At 40.1% G+C, this 18,766-nt stretch overlaps 1 protein-coding gene across 6 annotated transcripts in view; it reads left to right on the top strand.

Moving 5' to 3' along the window:
- KANSL1L (KAT8 regulatory NSL complex subunit 1 like) overlaps window positions 1–18,766 on the top strand; it is a 67,619-nt gene that overhangs the window by 32,002 nt on the left and 16,851 nt on the right. For all 6 annotated transcript variants that reach the window (XR_010373061.1, XR_010373063.1, XR_010373060.1 and 3 more), the window contains 2 exons: window positions 3,706–3,907; window positions 15,859–16,021. Coding sequence is in view for 2 of the 6 variants with exons in the window: in XM_064452087.1 (XP_064308157.1) it covers window positions 3,706–3,907; window positions 15,859–16,021 (365 nt within the window). In the remaining 4 variants the exon portion in view is untranslated. The remainder of the gene's footprint in view (window positions 1–3,705; window positions 3,908–15,858; window positions 16,022–18,766) is intronic.

Here is an 18,766-nt window from a genome sequence, read left to right as displayed (position 1 = left end):
CTGTGCCCTAAATTTAATGATGAAGGGGTCCTGCCTTGTAGCATTCGTACTCCTGATGTATCAGTTGTTTACAAATAATGTAGGGGAAAATCAGAAGATTCCTCTGAGTTTTGGAATAAAAATAGCCCTGAAACAGGAGTTGCTAATAGAGGTGGGCATGTGGAAGAAGAGAGTAATTTAGGCTGTTAGAAGGCTGTGTCTGGAGTCTGTGACTTTTTCACGATACAGATGAGGAAAGGTTCCTGCTTTTAAAAATGTTGGTAGGAATGTATGAAGTTGACTTCATGATGAGGGACTCTAATGATGTAAATTCAAGCCACTTCTCTTCTGATTTATCAGATACTATCCAAAATTAGTCCTCTTTCCATTTTATGAGGAACACAGTTGTTTGCTTACAGAGCACTTTCTCTAAGGCTGGTTGTTCACTACTTATGACCTATAAAAGCCCAAAGAAGAATGGGAAGACTTGGAAGATTTTCTCATAGCTCTGAACTGGAGCTGGTGAGTTAGGTGTTGGAAGGGAATCTGAGAGAGATCTTTCTAGATGTCATCTTAAAAGTCAGTTAAATAGTAATTTTAATTTTTCACTTCCTGTGAAGTGATTTGAAGTCTGCAAATATATACAGTATGTTAAAGATGGCAATTAAGCACTTATAGAGTGGTTATTATGAGAATCCTGCAGAGAAATTCACTGCCTCCTACTTCTTGGTTTTTTGAGCATGTTTCAGTTTTTTGTTGTGTTTTGTTATTGTAGTAGTTTTGTGTGCAATTAATTGAGACAGCTACATACTACGGTTAACTTGATTTCTTGGCTGCTTCTCCCCTCATTCTGCCTAGAGCTCACCCTGAATGTATTAAGTACTTGAGAAAGTAGAAATCAAAATTAAATGGAAAGTAAGGTGATTTTCTGGTTTTGAAGAGGGGGAAAAAAACCACAATAGCGATTTTACTTAAGTAAATTCTTGAAATTAGTTGTAGGCTCTCGATGTGAAAGATATAATAGTCCATATTAAAAGCAGGCTAATTGTAAGATGCTTTGAGGTTGGTAATCATGGTGTTGCAGTACAGTTGGTTACGTGGGCTATACCCAGTGGAAGTGGTGGTGCATGTATAGTTCCTGGTTGATGAAATGTGGGTAACCTTGAATTGCCATTTGTCAAGGTCTAATTTCATTAGTGGCTTCCTTTTTCTATGTAGCTTTTCTTTGCCCAGTTCAATCTAGATGCCAAGATTAGCCACATGCATTGAAGGTAAATGTTCACAGAAGCAGTTCCCTAAGCTAGTGATAACCACCTTCTTATCAGGAGAGAGGAATGAAAAAGTTCATTACTTCAGTACAGACAGTGCCTGTCTGATGGCTTGCTGTGTATCTAGGAGTAAAGTCTCTGCTCTTTAGCTAGGCTACAGTGCAAGAAAGGCCAACCTATGAGCTTTGAAACAAGCATTTCAGCAAATTCATGAATTTTACATCTGGTGGTGGTTCATCTCCACTTTTCCATAGAATCATATTTTGAAAAAAACACCCAAACTAAGATCAAAATACACAGATAACTTGAACCTTGGCTGGGTCTTGGCCTATTTACACAAGTGGTGGGAGAACTGTATGGCTGTGTGCTAGAGCTCCAAGCCACAGAGCTAAGATCTGTGCTTCATCTGAAAATGGAGCCATGCACTACTGTAAGACACAGGAGGGTAAATACAGCAGCTGGCAGAGACTGAAGAGAGATTATCAAAGACCAGGGCAGACCACCAGAACACAGGCAAGAATCACAGAAGTTGAAGAGCCAGACTGAGGAGCTTTTTGTTCTAATTTACCTGTCCAAGTTGTCTTTCATGTAAGAGTGAAGTATGTGGGAGTCCAGAAGTTGGGCTTGGCACCATCTGACTTCAAGGCAGATAATTACAATGTTTTTGAGAATTCAGATAAAGTATTTTAAGAAAACTTTTGTATGGACTTTAAACATTGTATTTCTTTCTCAACCCTTAAAAATTTGATGTTAGCATTAAGAATGTCCTGCCTCAGTGTTTTAGGGCTTTTTCTTGGCACTTACTAAAATGTTCCTTTAAATACGTTGTGCCATCCCTCTCTTAATTAGCACATTTTTTTCATTGAGTCTGTGTTGCTTATTGGGATTGTTCTGATGTGTCAGAAGGACAGCTCAAATTGGTGCCCATAAAGCCTTATTACACCAGCACAGCATGTGATGGTGTTTAATCACACTTTCATAACAAGCACTTCTATTTAATAAAATGTACCGTTAGAAGAATGCTACATGTCAAAAAAGATCAATAAATGGCCTTATAATAAATTAATTTTCTTGTTTTATTGTGTTATAACTTTGCTAATAAGGCTGTGACTTGCAAGATAACTTTCATAAGCTATAATAATCATTTGTGCAGATAGATGACCTGCTATGAACCAAGGCCAAAATATCTCATATACTTGCACTTCTCGGGCAGTTTAGAGTTGCAGTGAAGGTCTTCAGTATTGTAAAAATAAATGCATACTTGAGAGCTTTTTGCAGCAAGCCTTCAGCTTTGCAGGCAGATGTTGCTACAGCAACAAAATAAGATCAGGGTACCAATAAAAGTGAAATGTGTTCTTCCCATTGAGTTATTCCCACCCGAACGGAGGGTGTTTTGAATTCTTTATAGTGTTCCCTGTTCTGGAGAGTAGTCAGTCTGTAGATTGGTGAGAGTGATCCAAGGTTGTTACGCATAGGTTTTTCTACCGCGCTTGGCCCTGTGCTGTCACATAACTTTTGTGATTGCATACAGTATTACTAAAGACATGAATACCACAAGTGTGCGTGTAGGTACGGTTGTGGAGGGATGATGCTATAACACTGAGGGGGATTTGAAAGGGATAGGCTTGGGGAAATGCAGCAAAGACTGAGATTTAATGTAAAATGAAGCTTTCCGTGTGTCCATGTAGACCCTGTCACATTGTGACTGGCACCAAGTTTGCATTCTTCCAAATCAGCTGGGCCTAACCAGCTTCTAGGTGTTAAAGACAGAGAAACAGACTAGGCTTTCCATCATCCTAGAGAGCTTCCCTCAGGCTGGGCTTGGACTCTCTTGGGGAGCTCTGCTAGTATGTGCCTGGAGCTGAAGTTTAGTGGCCTTGTGTTAGCTAAACTAAGTGTGCAGAGTTTCTAATTTTGTTACAAATGCTTCACAGTGAGTTGCAACTCCTATGCTGAATGGACGTTGTTTGTAAAGCTTTACTTAAGGTTCATTTCTTGAGCAAAACTAGAAAATCTCAAAAGTATTAGGGAGGACTCTAGGTCTCCTTTGTGTTAGCGTGACTGCTATCTTGAATGGAATGTAAGTCTGTAGGGAAATACTAAATGTAACTTAAAACTCGTAGGTGTTAGGAGTGTTAGAAAGATAATTCTTGAATTTGGAAAAAACGAAGCCCTTCATATGCTCAAGAGCTTAACTTCATTTTGACATTTGTTTCCGTGAGCAGAAAAGCGAACAAGAATGATAAACTTCCTTTCATGACCTAACAGAGAATTAATCAAAGAGCAAACAAAGCACATACATGGTTTCCTGAAACAGTCTGCGGAAACATTTTAGTGTTTATAAAATTCTCTTAGAATTAGACAGCTAATGCTAATCAGTGTATGAAATCTTGGCCTGTGCATGTGGAGCATATGTAACTTTTTGTATTTCCTCCCCCCATTAATCATGAAATTGCAGAGCTTCAGACAACAGAGAGATATCCTCTTCGAGCAGCTGGTTGCTTGATCATCAGCACATCAAGAAAAGAAGGAGAGACAGGACAAGACTAAGGTCTCTCTCCGTGGCTAATGTGAGCACATCTGCCAGAACAAGGCCACTCCATAGTTTCCAGAAGAGGAAACTCTACAGAATGCATGGTGCCTGTTACTGGAATCGGCAGGTAGGCCGTTGCTTCTCTCTTCAGGAGACAAAACCAGAGTCCAGCTGCTAGAGTCTGCATGTGTCTTGTCTGGTATGTCAGAAGAATATTGCATGCTGTGCTGGTTATTTGTTATGTTCAGGGAGCATGTAGTATATGTGGCAGGAGTACTAGATGTGTCAGCAGGAGCTCGGAGTTAATGAGTTGAACATAAAAATTAAAGATTGCTCAGAATCCTGCTTATCAAATCAGTTTGTTGTACATCTATCTTTAAAGCCTTTGTACAGTCTAAGAGACAGCTTGAGAGCTTCCTTGGGAGGCTTGACTGGTAAGGAAACATGCTACAGTGTAAATCAGCTGCCTGCATGTTTTCAGAATATTTGTTTTAGCTACAAGAAAGTTTACACAGCTGGTGGCACATTATTTTCTAGGAAATGAAATTGCAATATCTTGTTTCCGTTTTTGCAGTTCCTGATGAGTTATATTGCCTTTTTCATGACACTTTATGAATGCTTTAAAACTCTTAAAGTCTTCCGCATTACGAAGGAATTAATATTTTAAAATGGGGAAGAAAACCATTGTTGTGCAGGGCAAGGCATATCTGTTATTAAGAGCATATTGCTGGTAAGAATATATAATGAATTTAGCTGTGGTGCTTAAAGTAACAGTTGGGAGCAGAGACAGTATGAACTCATTCTTTAGAGCAGTGTTAATCCCAAGTGGTTTAATTTCTTGATTTTACTTTGCCTTTTAAAAGTGTGTTATGTTGAGAGAAATCTCCATGTCTCCACGGTTCACTGTCTAGGATTTACTAAGTGTACCAGTGGTCTGGGGAGAAGTTTCCCCTGCAAGGATGTTCTGTGTGAGTGTGCTGATACAGCATCCTCTGCAAAATTGCAAAGGTGTCCTAGTTTTAGCAAGATATTTTATTGAAAAACTGTCCAGTTTCTAATTAGCTTGACTTCCCAGTTTCCTGGCAGTGGGGCTTAAAGACCTGGGCAGCCTGCCTGGAGGGTCAATGGTGGGGGATGAGGCTGGAGGGTTACAGTTTGGGAGCTCTACGTCCTAGTCACTTAGGTTTTTCATCTTCCTTGCATTAACTAAGGAGACTGGTGCTGACTTGGACTTCCTTGTTCCCCATTCAATCCAGTCCATTTCCTGATAAAGAGATTGGAGGCCTCGTTCCCAGACTGACCCTGCCAATACCACAAGTGATTCTTGCAGCTGTGGAGATTGTTCCTCAGCAAGGGACTCCAGGACTTTCCCTTCCTTGTACTTAAACATGAGGGGTTTCCACTCCAGATGCCACTTCTAAATAACAGTCTCTTCTAGAAGCCTGCATCTTGCAGGCTCAAGTATCTCATATTTTTATGAGTGCTGCCTATGTTGTCTAACTGGGTCAGAGTTAGTGCAGTTCAGAGAATAACTGTAGAAACTCGTGAACGGCAACTTCATTTCTGCAGCTGTGCAGCAGGTGTTCAAAGCAGAGTTTACATTTTTATCTTCAGCCAGCCATACAGCTGAGCTGCTTTGCATGCTCAACAGTTTACCTTGACTTGTAGACTAAAAAGATAAATTTGTAGTTTACCTTTGACTGTGGACTGCAATTAAAAAGCGCATTTTTAAATTACTAGTTAAGGCTTCAAATATTGGAGCCGGTGCAACTGTGTGTCTGCTCCATGCTCTTGACATTTCTGGTGCTGGGTTACTGTATACTAACCCATCTCCAGTGTCTGTACCAAAATGGCAGAGGTGTCCCAAAGACAGCACGGGGAGAACCCCCATAGGGAACGCTGTTTATGCTTACTGCAGCTCTCGGCTGAAAAACCTGTGTTTAGGCTCTGCCTTCTAATGGCGTCTCCATGGGGAAGTTACCCGAGATGCCATGTGGAGAACTAGGTCATGTGCTACAGAGAGATTTGGCTCGTGTTCCTGGAGAAAATAAGAGATGGTGGCAGCAATCAATACATCAGCTTCAGACTTCATGTAAGCGCCAAACTCAAAGTTTTCAAAATTAAGGTAAAGCAGTGAACAAAGCCTCTTACGGAATGTTGGTAAAAAACAGTATCAGGGATCCTGCCAGAAAAGTAAGTGATAAAATTGGACTGAACATTTCCAGCACATTCTGACAATCAAACCTAAAAGAGTGTCGAGTATCTGAATTAAGAGCCGTCATCAGTGTATCATTTCATTCAAGAAATCTTATTCTAACAGGCCCTGCCACTTTCTTAATCCTGCACTTGCCACACTTTGTTACCCAGCTGTTGATAAGATTGCTGAACGTGTAACGGAAGAACACTGGCTATCAGCTCAGGCTGACTGCTAGCTTAGGCAGATGTCTAAGGGTAAGGATGCAAAATGGGGAATGGCCTCTGGGATTGATAGCTAGTTTTCTCTGGAAATGCATTTGTATTCCCAATAGTAATCCAGCAAATGTCCTCTGGTCTTCCATAGAAAAAGGAGTTACTTAGCAGCATGGAAAGTAGTTGGATTTTTAATGTAATGTTACTGTGCTATCTCTAGTAAGTGTTTCTTCCATATTTCTTCAAGTTTTACATATATAGCCCCTGGTACCGTGGTCTGTGAGGATGCCCATTTCTTTAAGGTCGCTGGCCTGAGAGCAAGCTGGAGCTAGGGAAGACTTGCTGCCACCTCCCTGCAGCAGATGTGGAGTTAGCAGAGACCAGCTTGGCAAAGTCTGAGAGGACTGAATCTTCTGAACATCACAGCTCCTGCGCCAGCTTCCTCACGGTGCCTGATTCAAACAGCCGGTGAGCGAGCGCCTGGCAGTGCTGATGGGTGATTCTGCTCTGCAGAGTAATCTGAGCAGGTGGTGACTAAAGAATTCTGACCAGAGAATCCCAGTAAAATGCAGAATTCCCATGTGTAGCAAATTAAGAAATGCTGGGATAACTTTGAGGAATTTGGGTTTTTTGGGGGGGATGTCTGGTTGTACCCTTTGTGCATGGAATGGCATTCAGAGTGTTGTCCTTCACATCTCTTCGGATTCTTTTGGGAAGTTCATCCCCCTCTCCACTGCCCAACATCCATGTTAGGAAAAGAAAAGTATGAAACTGTGAACTGCTCTCCCATCTGTCAGTTCATAAGGTCACTGGGAATACAGCCGCATTTTTTCTCTTAGCTACTGCCATGCCATATATATTTACAATACTGACAAAAGTTTGAGTATTTAGTGACCTAGTAGCCTCCTGGTGCCTGTTGAGAGATGCTCTGTATTGCCTTCTGCTTTGCTCTATTTCTTCACTGAAGAGGACTACACCTTCGCCTTCTCTGGTATTAAATAATCCTTGCACAGAGTAGTGTGTAAAAGAAAACAAAAAACTCTATGGAACTGTAGAAAACCTGCCAGATCTACAAGATAGTTAGACTGCAGGGTCTAACTGCATAAAACAGGATGCAGCATGTTTGGTTTATCTGTCACCATCCAGTATCCTGAGGAACTTGAAACATTTTTGGGGGCCAAACCTGCTTGTCCCCTAGTTCAGAATGACTGAGTACCACAGAATATCTGTGAGTCATTTCTTTGGCAGTGGAATCTGTTTTATGTCTGTCTTCTTTCATTATCTAAATAGATTGGTAGGAGCTTAGGCCATTTCTTGATTGTGAGTCAGTGCACAAGCCCTTCAGAGTAATCCAAATGCACAGTAAATCCTGGGACTGTAGTCTCTGCTTCATTGAAAGAGATGTCATTGCAGTGGTGCATTTCTTCAGTCTGATTTTTGAATGGATATTAAAACTTGTATGCAGGATAGCACAAAGGAGTGAACTGCAGGCATGGTCTGGTGGGAGGACACGTGCTTGCAGGCAGGGGATGGAAGTCTGAGAAGGCTTTTTTCAAAACGCTGGGTCTGCCGCTCGTTTGCACTGTTACAGCTGGCAAGTCAAACAATCTCTGGGTCATTGTCCACTCCTATAAAATGCACATAATGTAGTTTTTAACACTAAGAAAGGAGGCAAAGAGTATCCAAACATTGAAACCGATAAAGTCGGTAAGTAGCAGATTGGTGTCAGGAATTTAAGACACGAGCTCCTACTGAATAATTTCCAGTGGTGGTTGTACCTAAAACTGCTTCCCTCATGCCCCCCCACCCCCTCCCAGCCAGTTCTCCGAAGTCTAATGCCTGGGTGCTCCTGCAAATGCTTTTCCTAAGTGAGGACCATGTCTCTGGCTATTTTTTGCCTGAACTTGAAGGTACTTGAATTATGGGTAAGATAGCATAAGTTCTGTTAAGTTTGTTTAAAAGCAGAGAAGTGTTGTTCCTAGTCAGGTACTCTCAGAGAGGTTTTTGCTTACCTGACACGTCCTGATGTTCTCTTTTCTAGTATTTTATCTGTATGACTTGTTGCAAGGTTTTTTTTTTAGTAACAAGGAATTTGTTTTGCCAGTGCATTCTGTTAGTGTCTCATTTAATACCCTAACTAATTACATTAGTTTCACTTCTTTTTGTCAAGTCATGCTTCAGCAAGAGATGTCATTGAGGCTAGGTAGTGTTTTAATCTATTAAAACTTTATACAGCTATTAATAAAGGTAAGAGGCAATAGAGGAGTGAGGTCCAAGTACTATAAACTTTGCAGGGTTGTAGAACACAGTGGGGTTTTTTTTAACCTGAAAATTCTCATTGTATTTGTATCTCCACCTGCTGGAGGAGGAGGCAGTTGTGTGGACTGAGGGACATGGAGAAAACTAGAATTCAAATTTGCAAAGGTGCCAACACTCCAAAAGTTGGGAACTGAGGTGCAAAAGCTTACATTTTAGATACCACAAGCAAACAGTTGGTATAATGTTGCTAGCACTTTTAGTTGAGTATCATCACATTTTTTTTTTCTTCATCCTCAAACAGGAGTTATGTGAGAGCCAAAGAATATCTGCTTTCGTTTAGTGGTTTAAAAAAAAAAAAGGACGGAAGAAGAAAAAAGCAAGTGCCTCTCCAGAAGGCTCTGAAACAGACAAGAACAAAGTATTTAAATTCTAGGGTGTGGGTTTCTTATTTTAAGATAGTTCTCCTGCCAGTGCTATGATTTTTGTGTCCTGCTCCTTTCCCAGTCCATTTAGGGCCCATGATACTTTTTGTAGATGTCACTTGATAAATACATATGAGACTTTCACCAAGTCTTGTTAATTTGCAGTATTTAGGGAAGAATACATATATACACACTTTCATAATTTGTATTATACCTAGCATGCAGAGCCTTTATCTTACTTGCTAAATGTCTGCTATCTGCAAGTGGTCTGTAGCTAGGAGGAAAGGACAATAAGGGACAGGGAGAAGGGTGTGTGTGCGGACATGGTGCTTAATCAGAATATTGCATATAGTGTGTAAGTTGTACCCTGTTTTCTGCCAGGTGATATGTTTGTCTGGGGATGAATATTTTAACACCTGCTTCCTAGAATACAATCGCATTTCCTCTACCATAGTGTCCTGTGTTGTGGCTTACTTGCGTTTTAAGGAGATACAGGTGAATTCTTTGTGACTTACCAATTACTGCTTTCTCTGGCTCCCTTGGTCTGCAAATTTAAAGAAGCAGTACTGTCTACAGCAGTAACTATCAAGCATATTATTGAGTAGCCAGCTAGACGTTTTGCTTTTCACACAGCGAAGTAGTCATTTCCCCTTAGTTGTATTGAAGAGTCTACTGGTTGTCATTCCCCTCCTTGGTATCCCTAGATATTGGCTCCACTGCCTGCTTCTGCACAGCTTCCTGGCATTGCTGCCTTCTAAAAAGCCATGAACACAGGGAATGTTTTTGTGTTGCCGAGCCTCCCGCAAACTGGTTTCAAGAAGAGGATGTATCCTGCTTCAGTGAAAACAGTGTAGTACCTCTGTAGGTATATTGGTCTTCTGATATGGGGAGGAGAACCCCTTGGTTATGATTACCAAGTTAGTGAAAATAATAGTTGATAAAATTACTATTTTAACACTGGAAGTTTAAAAAGAATGTCTTCTATTAGCTAAAAATCAGCAAAACCTGCATGGGAAAAAAAGAAGTATTCCTATGCATTCAGCTATTCTGAGTGTGTGACAAGACTGTTGTCTACTGGGGAAGAAGGAAGGGAGAACACCTTTAGCTTTGCGATACAGTGATACTGCCAGTGGAACTAAATCCATCCTTTGTGAGGCTTATGGCAAGCCAGTCAGCCTGTGAACTCTTCTTTTCCAGAATGAAAAACCTGAAGTGTGCTTTTCACAGTCCTGCACCTTTAGCTTATGATATTTCTGTAGTGTTTTACCAATCGCATCTACTCTTAATTTCTATATGGCATTTTTAAAGATGTCGTTGTGGGTTAACATGTCTTTCCTTCTTTTGGTTTAACTGGTCAAAGATTAAGCACTAACCTTGATTTTTTCAATTGATTTGCTAGTTGAACAACAGGTTGTTGTTTCAGGATATTGAGGACAGCTCACGTTTCCCACAGGGCAGGTGAAAGTCTATCTCCCATTGGCTTATAACAGGATTAAAGAAACTAAATTCCATGTATCTGTATGAGAGGTGGGTGGTCTCTGAGAGCAGTAGAAGCTACCACTCCTTTTATGACAGTGACCAAAAATCTGAATTTGAGACAAGCCGGATGCTGAGTAAGTTGTTGTTAGTGTTTTATGAAAGTCTCAGTTTTCTTCCTGGAAAAACTGATCTCTGTCACAGGGTCTGCCACTTTATCCTTAGTGATAGCTTCAGAGGGGCCAGGGGCAGACAGATTCTTTTACATCCCAGGGCCGCTTGCTCCGCTGTACCTGACCTGCGTATAGATTGCAGGCTAGTGTATGGGAAAGGTCCATCCATTTGACGTCTACAGAAACTTGAAGGGAGGGTCTGTCATGTAGTACGTACATCAACACCATCTGTTGTGTGCCTTCCCATGTAGAGGTGTCTTAGATGCTTTGTCTAACCTTCTCCTCCACTACCTGTTAAGAGAGGAGGTATTTGGGGCTTTCAGATCAATCTTTCACTATCCATGTATTCTGTTTTCAAAAAGCACTCTGCAGTGAAGTCCTGCTTGGGGAATTCCTGATGTTCAGCTTGTGAAATAAGGCATTTCATTGAACTGTATGTTCTGCCAGAGGGGCATAGCTCTGCTAAGAGCAGGTCACTGTGTGCAGAAGAGGGAGGCCACTGAGAAGTGGGCTGGCCTTTAAGGCAGATGCTAAAACACAGAAGGAAGCAGCTGACAGTTCTCTGGTGGTTTGAGACGTACATAGCGTGCCTGGAGTATTTAAAGTTAGCAGTGTGTTTGGTGTTTGAAGAGGAGGCATCAGCCACTCACAGGGTGGTTCTCTTGTATCCCATAAAGTGTCTGCAATTTAGTTGGCTGCTCATTTACTGAAGAACAGCTTTTAATATTGAGGGGGATATCTCTTCTTTGATATTGCTGAAAAGTTCCAAGTGTGTGTGTGTGTGTAGGGGAATAAATGCTTTTTCCTTGCCTTTTTCAGGCTTATAAGAGTAATCAGAAGCAGACGTGACAGGTATTCAGCAGAGTGTATTTGAGCTAACTTAATTAACTTACTGGATTCATACACATTGGCATAATTGAGCTGTGGCTCTCTGTACTGTTACACTTAGGCATGCTTCCAAAAATGGTAGGAATTTTAGTGATCAGTAGCTGAAACCATGAAGCAAGTATTCACTTCAGAATTTTTAACTGGAAGCACAAAACATTTTTCTTTTCAATTATGACATGCTTCATAGACTCAAACTTTATTCTCTGCAGAAGGATGGTTGGCCAGTACTGTTCAGCTTTCTGACCCTTCTAGCATAGAGGCATGAGCCAGTCGTGCTTTGTCTAATGCATCAATTTATCACAAGCAAGTGCAAGAATTGTTTTAAATGTCAAAATAAATTGCTCACTAGATTTTCTGTGACCCAATAAAACAGAAATAGGGAAAAAAAATCCAAGAAGATTAAAATTCATAATACTCTAGAAAATTAGATTCTGTTGGTGACACCATTTCTTATGAAGTTTAAAACAGAGCTGCTGTTTTAGTTGAAGATTTAAAGCTTGCACACTTCTTATTTCCTCTTCAATACAGCACATTTTCTTTTCCTTAACAGAATCAATTTAATTAATATTATTCTTCATATCTACTTTTGCTCAGGAAGCATGAGGTTTTGTATTTTAGTAATGAAGAAAAATGTTTCAGGAGATGTACGAGATAGAGTATAGCGGTGGGAAATTGATAAGAGTTTAGTCATCTCGCTTTCTCAAGGGTTTTCATTGTAGTCAGGCTTGCTGTAGAGGCCTCTCTTCTAAAAGCTGTATGCCTTGGTTTTCATTAAACCACTTGTCATTGCTGTGGCTGAATGGTTTTATTTGTGGGGTTGTGTTTAGATGAGTTTTGGTGGATTTTGTTGTTGTTGTGTTACAAACTCAATAATTAACTGCTGGAAAAGCCAGTTGGGTTGTAGACTCTGTCCTAGACTGAATTGGAAGGGGGGAGAGTTTTGTTTTCCAATAAACAGTTCTTCAGTTTTCTTTCAATAAAGTTGAAGCACTTTCTTTGAGCAACACACTTTCATTCCAGAATGAAGGGCTTCAGAAAATTTTTCATCAAGAGTTGATTAAATTGACATTCCTGACAAACATAATGAGTTCACTGATTCAGCATTTTCCAGTGGAAGACTAGTCCATCAGGGATTTAAACCATATCTAGTAGCTGGGAACACAGGCGCTGCCAGTTTTTCAGCTTTTTTCCAGTAGCTTCACAAGCATTTAAATAAAATTATTCTTGCTTCTATATATGTCCCTATTTTCTTTTGAATTGCAAACTGACTTAAGGAAAGATTTAATTATTTAGGTGTTGATGCCAGAGCATTCAAGGAAATGAGGCACAAATTTAGGCACAAGGTGTTGTAACCCTTACCACAGACAAGATGAGGAAAGAATTTGGCATTTACCAATGTTGGCAATTGGATTTTAATACTGTTTCTAAATAGACAGAGGTTGTGGAGGTTATTTGACTATGTATGTGTATTTTTGAGCAGGCTAGCTTTAAGCTATATTCTAAATATGTTTGGGACCAAAGTGAATTAAAGAGAGTTGGGACTAAAGAACTGGATGTTCATATGTGTTGGTCTTACCTATATATTTTCTAAGTAATTTTAGTGATCAGTGTTTGGGGATTTCTTTTTAAAGAATGAGAGATTTATCGTTTACTGTAATGTGGATTCATTTCTGTAAAAAATACATAAATGCAAGCAGAGGGGGTGCAGTGGCAGCTTAAATAGTGGAGATTCAGGAAACTAGTTCATTTCTAAAAACTGAATATCAAGAGAAAATGCACTTTTGTGCATTTTTGAAAAGCAAGCTCTTATTGCATCAAAGGTAGATCAACTACCTAAAAGCTCTTTAAGCTTTAGTTTAATGGTCCATATAATAGGAAACATTAAATTTGCTTTAGCATTTATCCCTCTGGTGTTTCCAAACACAGGTCCCAGTTCTGCTAACACTTCATGGACATTTGAAGTTTGACAGATGAAGAGTCCCATATGTGTGTCATGGGGAAATAACAAAACATTGATTTGAAGGAGTCCTGGGCTAGAAAAGAATTATTTCCAAATTAAGTTGAAAGTACTTCTACATACACCTGTGTATGGAGATCAAGGTGGATTTAGGACTGTTGATGTTTTCCTGTGGGAAAGAAAATGTGAAAGACAGCCACCCGCACCATCACTACCACAGGGTCTCCTCTGCTCCTGCATCATAACATGCTTACATGATTTTAATAGTCCCTACAATACAATACCAGCATAGGGAATTTGTTGATGGAGAAGAAGGGAAGAGATGGAAAAGAGAAGTTTTTGATGGGATATTTTCTGCCTTAGTGTGGGTTGTGAATACTGATGCTACCTGACAGTAGAACTGACTTCAGTAAGTGGAGCGGAATTTTATGTGGTAGACATAATCACTGTACCACTAGCAGATGAGTGACACTGCTAGAATACAGTCTGGAATCATACAATCATAGAATAGGATCATTAAGGTTGGAAAAGACTCCTAGGATCATCAAGTCCAACCGTCAACCCAACACCACCATGCTTCCTAAACCATGCCCTGAAGTGCCACGTCTAAACATTTTTTGAACACCTCCAGGAATGGTGACTCTACCACCTCTCTGAGCAGCCTGTTCCAATGCTTGACTGCTCTTTCAGTAATGAAATTTTTCCTAATATCCAATCTGAACCTCCCCTGATGCAACTTGAAGCCATTTCCTCTCGTCCTATTGCTTGTTACTAGGGAGAAGAGACTGACCCCCACCTCACTACAACCTCCCTTCAGGTAGTTGTAGAGAGCGATAAGGTCTCTCTTCAGCCTCCTCTTCTCCAGACTAAACAACCCCAGTTCCCTCAGCCGCTCCTCATAAGACTTGTTCTCCAGACCCTTCACCAACTTCGTTGCCCTTCTTTGGACACGCCCCAGCACCTCGATGTCCTTGTAGTGAGGGGCCCAAAACTGAACACACCATTTGAGGTGTGGCCTCACCAGTGCTGAGTACAGGGGCACGATCGCTTCCCTACTCCTGCTGGCCACACTATTCCTGAAACAAGCCAGGATGCTGTTAGGAATACATTTCAGATGGGTGGAAACAGCAGACAGAGATTTCTTGGATTCAGAAGGCCGAAGTACTAAACATACAAGTAATGTTCGTTTGATCATCTTTCCTCTGATGCAACTGCTGGATGTTTTTCTTTCATTCCATAAGAATCCATAAGACAATCAAGACGACCACTGTTATATTAATTCTTACAGGCTTTTTTTAATGTTGAAATCCTTTTCCAGGAGATCATAAATTTGGCAATTTGCTCAGCATCAGGCTGAGAACCTCAAATTACCCCAGTGCCCCTCTTCCCTCCCTTCCCCTTTAGAGGATTCTGCAGCATTTGGCAGAGTATCAAAAACCAATGGAAGCTCTTAAAAATGTCGGTACCTTTCGGGTTACTAGTGCTAGTATCCAATAAGGCAGAAAGTGGCATAAACAACACTTTTTCCCTGCAGTGTTTCTGCAGCTTTATTCTGAAGCACAGACTGCTGTTGACTGCTGCCCTGTAGTATCAAATTCAGTTCTTTCCTTCTGTCTTTCAGAGCTCAGTATATTGCCAGCACTCTGCTGCTTATTCCTGTCCATTTCACCCTGCCTTTTGCCTTAGTGTCCTGCTTCCTCACACCTACCGCTTCTGTGCAATCCATCATTTTACCTTCCGTGCTTTAACAAGTCTTGCAAATAAGCAGCTAAATTAATATTTCTCTGCAGCTCTCCTCTCTCTAGCAATTCCTCTTACTTCCTATTAATCAATCCTCAGTGCATCCCTGTCTGTATTTATTGCTTTGTATCTTTTGTTTGTGTTGCTTATCTGATATTTAAATCATAACAAGGCAAGGACTCTGTCCTCTTGCGTTGTATAAGTACATAGTGTGCTCAGAACATTTCATATTGTGTCTTGCAATAAAATGTACAAACTCAAGCTGTCTTATGATATCAATACTAAGAATCTTACCATGACTAAGGGGATTAATGAGAGAGACCCCTGTATTTAGTCTGGTGTCAGTTTTGTTTGTGCATCTATATCATGCATATTGTGCTGGAATGGAATGTTAAGCGGTGTTTGTTTGTCATAGGGTATATCAGAATAATTTTATATAGAATAGAATAATATTATATTGTATAATATATAATTATATATATATAACTAATGTTATAGACTAATATCCGTTATATTTTCTCTGGAAACTTGACAACTGTTTCCTGGCCCTAATTGAAGTGTATTTTTGTATTCTTTGTATTGTGCGCCATAGTCCATCACAAGTGGACGTGTCATATTTAGACTATCTGAAGTTTGTAGGAATATTTTCCCTTTCTCATATTGAAGAGTGTCACTCTTCTTTTTTTCCTTCTGGCCTAATTTGAAGGAAGTGAGTAAAGGAAGAGTTAACCTTTGTTTCTGTGTATCCTTGCAGATTTCACCATCTAGAGATGTCTCCTTTCCATCTAGAACTCAGTTACCATGTGTGGTGCCAGCCTCCACTTTCAGCAGTAGTGAGTACAGTGCGGAATCCAAAATACTAGATTATGTGCAAGAGCTGGACTCTTCCTTCCACCCAGTCTTATCATTCCCTTCAGGTAAGTAACTCAAATGCAATGCCTCTAACAGAGGGTGGTTGCCTTTGTGAGATCTGTAGAGTTTATGGACTAACTTTTCTTTTGAGTGATTTTTAGAACTTAGTTCTCTTACAGAAAGCCTCCCACTGGAAAAATATATGGGTTTAGACTAAATGAAAATCTTAATTTCATCCTGACATTTGAAAAATAGACATTCTAGATTTTTTATAACAGTAACGTGATTACAACCAAGAAAAAATGGTCAGGGGAGTATTTTTCGTTAAGTCGGTTTTTGTGTGTTTTATGGTGTGTCTGATTCAGTCAGCGTTAGTCCTTTAGATGGTGCTTTTGCCAACACACTACCATACCTTGGTTGTGTTGTTTTCATGAGCCACTTTCAATTCAGGCCCTTTGGACTAGGCCGAAAAAGCTTTTATTAGTTTTTCTAGTTGTTTTTGTGACAGTCAGCCTTTTTGGTGATCTTTGAAGTGTATGGTTTCTGTCATCTGATTCTTTAATCTTTTTGAACAATAATGCATATGTTTTTTCTGACTCTTATTAGCCCTGAAACTAGTGCAGGTACAACTTGACAACACTTCATGTTTAAAAATAGCATATTAAGTGCTGTTACCAGCAGAAGGGATTGGATACCAGCAAATACTGTTGGATTTTGTTTGGGTTTTTTTGTGTGTTTGGTTTGTTGTTGTTGGGGGGGGGTGGGGGTGTTTGTTGGTTTGTTTGTTCTTGTTTTTTATTTTTAGGAAAAACCTGTTGCCAGGTAATTGCTGACCAGTATAGGAATTCTGGTGTTAGGGGGGGCTGCTTTGCCACAAAAAAAATCCTGAGTGTGAGGCTGGGACTTCCTGGAACTGCTAGAGTCTTTAATCAAATCCACTGTCTTCCCAGAATGACAGTGTATATACTCCAGCCTGGTATTAGGAAATCAAGGATTAAAGTGTTGGATTTGGGTCTTCTCTGCTGGCCAGTGACAAGTTCTCCAAGTGTGGACATAGAATCCTGAGAAGGTCTCAACTCTTGCAGGTTTACATGGGTTTACGTCCCACGTATGGAATTAAGAGGAGTTTATTCTGAGGACCAGATAGGGGGAAGAAAACATTCACTCCAGCAATGCAACAGCAATTATCCCAGTCATTAGGACTCTGTTGTGGAGAAGAGAGAAAAACACTTCCTAAATCTTTCTTTATACACGCTCTCCATCACCTACTCTGTGACTCTGACAGCCCAGCTGGACAGGAGCCAGGGGGGTTAGACAGTAGTTCCCAAATCCCTGCAGAGAGCTGTCCCCACACACTTCCTGGGTAACTGTCAGCTTGTCTCACTAATCAGATTGTTTCCTTGTTTCTGCTTATATGCGAAGTTCACTGTACTACAGTGTATATGTTTTGGGGCAGTTTTTTTAAGTGTTTCTTTAGAAGTTTGTTCAAGGGTGGTCATATAAGGCCATGTCCCTTGCATTTATTCCTACCTTACTTTTAAGGGAGACTAGGAAGTTTAACAAGAATATTGAAATATTCTTTCCTTGAATAAAAGACTAATCATCATGAAAAGAAAAAAACTGAAAGGCTCTGGATTGCACTGTGGCTACTGTTGGTCACTTTGCCAGGACAGAGGAGGAAAAATGTTATTTAGCTTCCTTCTGATACCAAGAATGTCTTTCTTTTGAGGAATATTTCATCTCCTTTCAAGCAGCCTTAGCCTTGCTAGGAATACTTGAGACAGGAAGAAAAGTGCTAGACCTACTATCTCCTGCTCAGAGGCAGTCCTTGCTTTTGAGGGAGTCTAGATTCATGGTCTAGTCTGTGCTTTGTGTACTTCGTTGTCTCTACCTCCTCATGAAGACCACTAGTCTATTTGTCATTTTCTTTCATATGAAAGAATTACCATGAATAAATGCATGCTAGAAATCTTCCAACTTGGTCAGGTAGCCTGATTTCAGTTTCATGTTTTCTTTGCAGCTTCCTTAGTTATCCCTTTCCAGAGGAATAACGTTTCTTAAAATACTACTTGTGGTGTGCTCACATCTTTTAACACTTTCTTCTGAATAGAAAAAGTTTTTCAGCAGTGTAGAAGAAAAGGTTCTCGCTTTAATTTCCTCGGGTTTTTTTGTTGTTTTGTTTTTTTTTTTTAATATTATAGGCATTTGTTTCATTTTGGAACTCTGGGAATTTGATTTTTCAGTGTGTGTGAGGAGGGATTCAAATTCAAGATTCAGATCTTTTCTCTCTTGTATGTATTTTTACTTTCAAAGGAGAATCATAATTTGCAAGCCACATAGTAATATCGCGCAGTGGGACTGGCTCGCTCGCGTACAGGCTTCTGAAGTACAATTGTCCTTACAGTTCTAAGTCTTGCTTTCACAGTTTCCGTATTACCCAGGGTCTTGATCAGAAGTATGTCAGTGGTTGTAGCATACCTTCAGCACAAAAGTGCCTCTTTAAACTTGCACCCCGATAACTGGAAAATTGTAGTTTGCATCTAAGAAGTTCGGGCTTCTGGTATTTCTGCACCTAGCCTGCGGATAAACCATAACAAATGCTCCTGCCCTTTTAATTAAGATATGGGAGTACATAATAAAAAAATCCGAGACATGCAGGTGATTCCCCAAGAAGAAAAAAAAAAAAAAAAAAAAACAAACAAAAACCAGGAGAAACATTTTGTTTGTTTCTTTACTTAAATGTTGTGACTAATAAACCTTTCAGACCTACTTTGTTTTACTCAGATACCAGAAACACAGCAAAAACCTTG

This window comes from Phalacrocorax carbo, chromosome 5 (assembly GCF_963921805.1).
Source record: "Phalacrocorax carbo chromosome 5, bPhaCar2.1, whole genome shotgun sequence".
Lineage (NCBI taxonomy): Eukaryota > Metazoa > Chordata > Aves > Suliformes > Phalacrocoracidae > Phalacrocorax > Phalacrocorax carbo.
The sequence above is the reverse complement of the archived record's forward strand: the minus strand, read 5'-3'. Positions and strand labels throughout refer to the sequence as shown.